General features: G+C 35.3%; 2 protein-coding genes across 2 annotated transcripts; one reads left to right on the top strand and one right to left on the bottom strand.

The window, feature by feature from the left end:
• The first annotated feature begins 424 nt into the window (after positions 1-424).
• LOC126675430 (uncharacterized) lies at positions 425-3,662 on the top strand. The gene is made up of 9 exons (XM_050370070.2): positions 425-557; positions 709-759; positions 840-909; positions 1,250-1,340; positions 1,478-1,539; positions 1,846-2,171; positions 2,250-2,277; positions 2,354-2,488; positions 3,089-3,662. The coding sequence occupies exons 2-9, from the start codon at positions 709-711 to the stop codon at positions 3,277-3,279; spliced, it is 954 nt and encodes a 317-aa protein (XP_050226027.1). The 5' UTR covers positions 425-557; the 3' UTR covers positions 3,280-3,662.
• A 634-nt stretch (positions 3,663-4,296) lies between these two features.
• LOC126672229 (F-box protein At3g07870-like) lies at positions 4,297-5,190 on the bottom strand. The gene has a single exon (XM_050366178.1). It carries the CDS (start codon positions 5,188-5,190, stop codon positions 4,297-4,299), a length of 894 nt encoding a protein of 297 aa, XP_050222135.1.
• Between the last annotated feature and the right edge of the window lie 1,859 nt (positions 5,191-7,049).

The raw sequence follows: 7,049 nt of genomic DNA, 5'->3' as shown, positions 1-7,049 counted from the left end.
AAAGTCACAAGAAGTGGCAAAAAACTCAAAACAATTCACATAAGAAGTGCAATTTGACTATTATTGTAACAAAAAAAAATGCAATTTAGCTATTATTGTAAAAATTAAAAGGTTTGGTTTAAATTGCAATAGGTCGTAAAAGTTTATATTTTTTTGCCATAAAGCTTTTAAAATATGTGTTAAAATATAAAGTATTAATTTAAACCTTTTTCAAGTGAAAAAAAGTACTTAAAAGGATGTAATTGAAAGATTAAGGTGGAAATTTAGAAAAAATTGAAGATTTTACGATGTGAGAATGCAAACGAATTGGGGTTAAAAGGTGAGTATTTTTTTTCTAAGCCTATTTTTTACTTTACATTGAATTTGCTGTACTCAACGGTAAAAATCAGTAATGATCAAATTGAGCCATTTTTAAACTCTGAAGGACTATAATTGATAAATTTGAGAAAACGGGGAGCAAATTCTTTGAAAAAAATCATCAAAAACCGCCACAAATTTCAAATCCCCTCCATAATTTTCTGTCAATTACAGGATCCTTATCCAAATCTAACATATTAGTAAGTTTTCATTTGCTCATTGTTCTTTGATAATCCATGTTATTCGATTCTAAAGTTTTGCACATAAGGTGTTCGAAGAAATACCGAGCTGAATTTGAATTATAAAATAAGAAAAAGGGCATAACCTAGTTTCATACGCCTTTGATTGCAGATGATGGATACTCTGTATGCAAAACTCTACAATAAATACGATGCTCTAAAGGTAATTATTCACTGCATTAAGTAATGTCTGGCTTTAATTTTACGGTTTGATTAGGTTTTTTTATGTTTCGCTTTCCTTAGAAAAAGCGGATTCGGGAACTCGACGAGACTAACAAAGATCAAGAACTCAAGTTTTTGACTTATCTGACTGGTATTTCTCAAATAATCATCTTTATTTAAGTGTTTTTCGTTGATGCTAGTTAATGATAAAGCTAGGGTGTTTTGAAAAAATACCCGGTGCGTTCCTTTTTCGCGACAATGTTGCTGCCCAATTTGAGTTTGATTTTAGGGTTACAACTTAGAAGAAGTTAGAAACTAATTGAATTTTGTATGCTCAATAGAAAGCAACGATACTGGTTATCCGTACTTTCGTGGTCTTGTGTGTTGTTCATGACACTTTTTAGCTTCCTAAGTGTTGTTCTTTGCGTTAATTTTGTCACAAACAACTAGAAATTCATGTTTTTCTACAATTTCTTTTTTTGTTATTGCAGCTGCAGAAGAGCTGATACAACACTTGAGGAATGAAAAAGAGAGTTTGAGTGCACAAATTAGCGAGTTGAGAAGCCAAGTTGCTTCAATCAGGCATGGATTCCTAAACCTTTTTTTTGTTATTTTCTTTTCTTGTGGCTGTAACTCTTTTATGTACATTGATTTATTCATTATGATGATAATCATCTATCAGATTAATCTGAATGGCAGAATTTTATGAATGCATGTAGGTCTAGTAAGGATGAAGAATGTGCAAAATACCAAAAGCAGTTGTTGGAAGAGAACCAGAAGAGTAAGAATCCAACGCTGAAATTGATGTTGCTTTATTTTTGTTCAATTCTTCGTGTTCATGTAGTTGTATGTCTGGACTCCTTCACAATAGTTTTCGGACAATTTTTTTTTCTTCTTCTTCATTGTTTTGAGCACTCTACCAATCTTCATACACTATTTATTTTTAATACTTTGTATCCATGTGTTTTATTATACATCTGTTGACACAACACTATAGGCATGGAATTAGTATCTCCATCATATTTATATTTGGTCAAACATTTATATCTCAGTTTTATGTCTGAGGGGCTGGGGTTATTTTTGGTAGATAAGATGCTGCGTGAAGAAGTTGACAGGGTTCAAAAACTTCAAGAGCAATCGTGCTTCAGTGGAAACAATAAGAAACTGCCGCCTCAAATTACTCAAGTTATATCATGTGATATGAGCAGTGGCTCAACAATAAGGATGACAAGGAAGCGCAGCCGAGAAGCTAGGGCCCAGATAGAGGAGTGTAATACTCCTAAGCAAAGTGACCAAGAGGATTTGCTTGTAAGAGAATCGACGAAAGACTCATCCAAAGCTAGAAAGATTAGCCGAGAAACAAGGACTGAAAAGGAGAGCTTTCCTACTTTTGAACAATGCAATGAGCAGCAGGTATGTGGATGCTGAAATTTTATCATAAATTACCTATTACTTTTTTTTCTTTCTGACTATTGTGGTGTTATTATCCAGCCTCTTTGCTGCAGTAGAGATGATTCAGGTAGGTTTAGACTTTAGAAGTTAAATTTTGTGCCACTCCATCGTATAGTTTAATTTTAACTTGAATATTTATTTAGGTGCTGGCGTTGCAATTGCCAAAGATTCAACTGACTGCCAGTTTCGAGCACTTATTGAATGCTTATTAGGCATGAAATTGTCTGCTCTTAATCAAACTGAAGGGATGAGTGTTTCAGCTGAGCATCAATCAAGTGGTAATTATCACTTACATAAGTCATATTATCTTCACTTGAAGCTCTTGCTCTCCTCTCCTCTTTTCTCAACTAATTATTCTGATTACGCTACCTATATATTCCAGATTTTGTAATATGAAAGTAAATTTATATCGTGTGTTGGTTTTGAGCAACTTTGGTTGAAAGTAAAGTAAATTTTCATATGATAACTAGGTGATTTAAATCACCTAGTCAGGGCATTAGGGACTATTGTTGGTTTTCTTCTGTCATTTACCACGGACATGGTAAATATCATTTACATGAGAACGTAGGGGCGGGCTTGGATACTATCAAAATAAATTTCAGATGACAGAGGACCGGACATTGAGTATGGCCTGGAGTCTGGAAAAATTAGTAAAATGCTGATCATAAAGATGCAAAAATTCAATTTTTTTGGTTTTGGACTGCAGTCAGTACAATTTTAATTACTTAATCAAATCGTTGAACATAATCTGTCGTCTTGTGTTCTCTGTCTCCATTTCTGCTTCATGTTTGACAAGCTTCATGTTTCAAACTCTAATGCTGTTTTTACGCAATTTTATCATCAGTTGTATAAAATGATAATTTCAATGTTATTAACAGGTTATTCATTCAGTTTGACTTGGGTAAAAAAGTCTGCTGAAGGAGACGCGGAGTTGCTATATCGTCTGTCGACATTAGGGACATTTGAAAGAGTAGCACCAGAGTGGATGAGATCAACCTTAATGTTCAGCACCAGCATGTGCCCCATCTTCTTTGAAAGGGTTTCCCGTGTTATCAAGACGCATTGCTGATGCTACTTTTGTATTCTAATGTTGGACACATGACATCTACTGGCATTCTTCGAAAACCGATGACTGGTTATTTCTGGCTTGTAAAATTTTCAGCCACACCCCTGTGAATACTCTGCTGGTATGAACCGCCCCGTCTTGAAATATTGAATTTCACGACTTGACTGCATGTAAAGAGTGATTTTGTATACTACTTAAGGTTTCCCCATAACTTTAACAAACCAATGTGTAACTAATGATTGTGGCTTGTGCATCTTGACAGACAGTAAGGGTCCGATCATATTATGTTGTGAGTATTTTTTTTCTTTAGAGGATTGCATAGTCAGAAGTAGTGCAAATTTATGTAAGCTAATGAGAAAGATATGCAAAATATTTCAGAGTCTAAATTGGTCTTAATCATCCAAAAATATCTATCTCTTTGACTTTTTTTTGTTTATATTACAAATTTTTAGAATTATCAATTTTATCTTATTTTTCAATTTTAGTTGTACCTATTTTCTCAAATTAGAATTTTATACTTGGAAAAAAAAATTAAATATATTCTTCATTTCTAATACTTTGTCCCAAATTTTTAGTATTTTTTAATACATTAAGTGTTTATCTAGACTATGTGCCAAATATGGACATATTTGAACTATTTTCAGAGTGGAAAAACTCCAATTTTAAAAAATGGATGCAATTAAAACTGAAAATTAGATAAAAGTGACGACTTTAGAAGTTTGTAAAATAAACGAAAAAGTTGAAAATATGGGGAAGAAGTATTATTAATTCGAAATTTGTTGCCATCTCCATTCTCCATGCCAAACACATTTGGTTTAAATCAAACTTTCTCGAACTGAACATGTCTTACAGGAATTTTAATATTTTCCAAACTAAATTGAACCGGTCAGATTGGTTATTTTTTTCGGTCCGACATGCATGAAAAATGAAATGAAATATTTTTATTGCCAAATCAAACAAACTAAAAAGTTATTTTTTAAATTTCAAACCGAATCAATCAAATTTGTCAATTTCGTTTGGTTATTCGGCTTGGCTCGGATTTTGCACACCACTAATTCTGTTGGTTGAAATGAGGCTGCCTACATGAACAAATGCTAGGAATTCAAGTGGAAGTCCCTGAAAATTCACATCCTTGAACTCTCCAGTATCTGGATTGTAGGACACAATGCATCTGCACTGATACAGCAACAACAATTCCCCATTCTTCAAAACACATAAAACTCGAAATCGCCTTCCTAAATAACCGTTCTTCTTTCTTCGAGCCGGAGGAGCCATGTTCAATCTCAAACCTTGAGGCACATAACTTGTAATGATCATCTCCTTTCTCCAAGATGTCCTCACATTATATTCCTTCATCACCCATATCTCATTCGATCCTCCGTTACACGAAACGACTGCAGAAAGACAACCTCGTACTGTCAAAAGATGATAATTGATCCGATTCAATCCTCCACAACTTGGTCTCGGAACAACTTGGAATTGATCGGTTTCTAAGTCGAACGAAATAATCTCTCTGTATTTCACATCTTCATGCACAATATCAAATGTCAGCCAATGAAGTTTTCCATCCACTAATGCCTCTGATGTTGGACCTGTAAGATCATAACTAATTTTACCAATTTTTCTCCATGTAGGAGTTTTAGTACTAAGCACAATAGCCTCTGGTGCACCACCAACAAAATCATTGTTTGCTTGCTTGTAGTAAAGTATTTTTACCACTTTATATTCATTTACTTTTCGGCAGAATCCAAACCCGAAAACCACTCTGCAGACTGAATTTGGAGATACATCCAATCTTGGCAACTCTATATACTCAATAGTGAAAGGATTGTATATGTAAAGTGGATCATCAAAAAAGTAATTGTATAGACATACCAATCCATTACAAGTTCCTATGATATGTATCACGTTCATTCATAACCACCATTACAGTAGTGGGTTATGAATTGTCCTTTTAATTAGCCAATATATTAGGCCTTAGTGGGATAAGTTGATTTACTTCCTATAGTTTAGCTTGATTAGTTATTTCTTAATGCATTATATAAAGTCTGTAATATTATTCAATGGGGATTATGCAGTAAAAAGACTTCTAAACTCTCTGAGATCTTCTAATCTTCTTCTACTTCTAAAATTCATCATATCAATTGGTATCAAAGCCTGAGATCCAACAATGGACACTCGCGGCAAATCTAATGCTGAATTTCGTAATGATGTTAATGAAGCCTTGGCTCGACATGAGTCTAACTTCGATCAAATTAACGCTGCTCTACAATCAGTGTTAACTGAATTACAAGCATTGCGAATCTCTCGAGCTAACCAAATCGCCCAACCTGAGATCAATCCTTTTTCCTCTGGCGAAACATCTCATTCTCCAAACACTATGCGATCCCATATACCCAACGACCACCATCACCGCCTCAAACTTCACTTTCCAAAATTTAATGGAGAGGACCCAACTGGTTGGATTTTTAAAGCAGAACAATACTTTGAATTCCAAAAAGTTGGGCCAGAACAACAAGTGCAATTGGCTTCCTTTCATCTTGAAGGAATAGCTCTTCAATGGCATCGATGGTTGACAAAATTCCGTGGTCCGCTCATTTGGGAAGAGTTCGCAAAGGCTGTACACATACGTTTTGGGCCAACGGATTATGAGGACCCGTCTGAAGCTTTAACTAGGCTCAAACAAACTACATCTGTGGAAGTTTATCAAGAAGCTTTTGAGAAGCTTTCCCATCGCGTTGACGGTCTGCCCGAAACATTCCTCATCGGTTGTTTTATTGCAGGTCTTGATGATGATATTCGCATAGATGTTAAGATCAAACAACCTAGCACTTTGGCAAGTGCGATAGGAGTTGCACGGTTGATTGAAGAACGCAACCAATTGCAGAAAAAGCCACATGATCAACATTGTTCGCAACCCGCAACAACAACGACATCAAAGAATAACTCCACTTCAGCTCCTGGAGTATTAGGTCCTCCACCAGTGCATAGTGGAAGTTCCACTGGCAACGCTAATCCAACTACTTTTCGACGATTAACTAATCAAGAGGCAAGGGAACGTCGAGAGAAAGGAATGTGCTACTATTGTGAGGAAAAGTTCAGTCCGGGTCATCAATGTCAGCGGCCACAATTATTTATGATAGAAGATGTCAATCCATTTGTTGACGAGGATAAACGAGCTACCAAATCATATTCAAATTTTTATCCTTGAGGACAAGAATCTTTAAGGGGGAGGGAATGATATGTATCACGTTCATTCATAACCACCATTACAGTAGTGGGTTATGAATTGTCCTTTTAATTAGCCAATATATTAGGCCTTAGTGGGATAAGTTGATTTACTTCCTATAGTTTAGCTTGATTAGTTATTTCTTAATGCATTATATAAAGTCTGTAATATTATTCAATGGGGATTATGCAGTAAAAAGACTTCTAAACTCTCTGAGATCTTCTAATCTTCTTCTACTTCTAAAATTCATCATATCATCCTACAACTTCAAATTCAGGTAAAACAGACTCGAACGGCGTCTTGAGCGTCTTTACGAGGCTTGTGCTTGGATTCCCTACTGCAACAAGTTGCAGCTTGCTTCTTGGCCAGTCCGAGAAGAATAAGAGGCACAAATTCTGTTCGGATGCGCGATTCAGATGCGTGTTAGCAAGCGACAAATTGTTTATTTTAGTGTACCAGCGACGAGACACGAGTTTGCAGTCTAATAGACTGAAAATGGATTGTCTTGAAAGGATATCGAAGTAAATTTCTGGTGGAAGTTTGT

This window comes from Mercurialis annua, linkage group LG3, assembly GCF_937616625.2.
Source record: "Mercurialis annua linkage group LG3, ddMerAnnu1.2, whole genome shotgun sequence".
Taxonomy (NCBI): domain Eukaryota; kingdom Viridiplantae; phylum Streptophyta; class Magnoliopsida; order Malpighiales; family Euphorbiaceae; genus Mercurialis; species Mercurialis annua.
The sequence above is the reverse complement of the archived record's forward strand: the minus strand, read 5'-3'. Positions and strand labels throughout refer to the sequence as shown.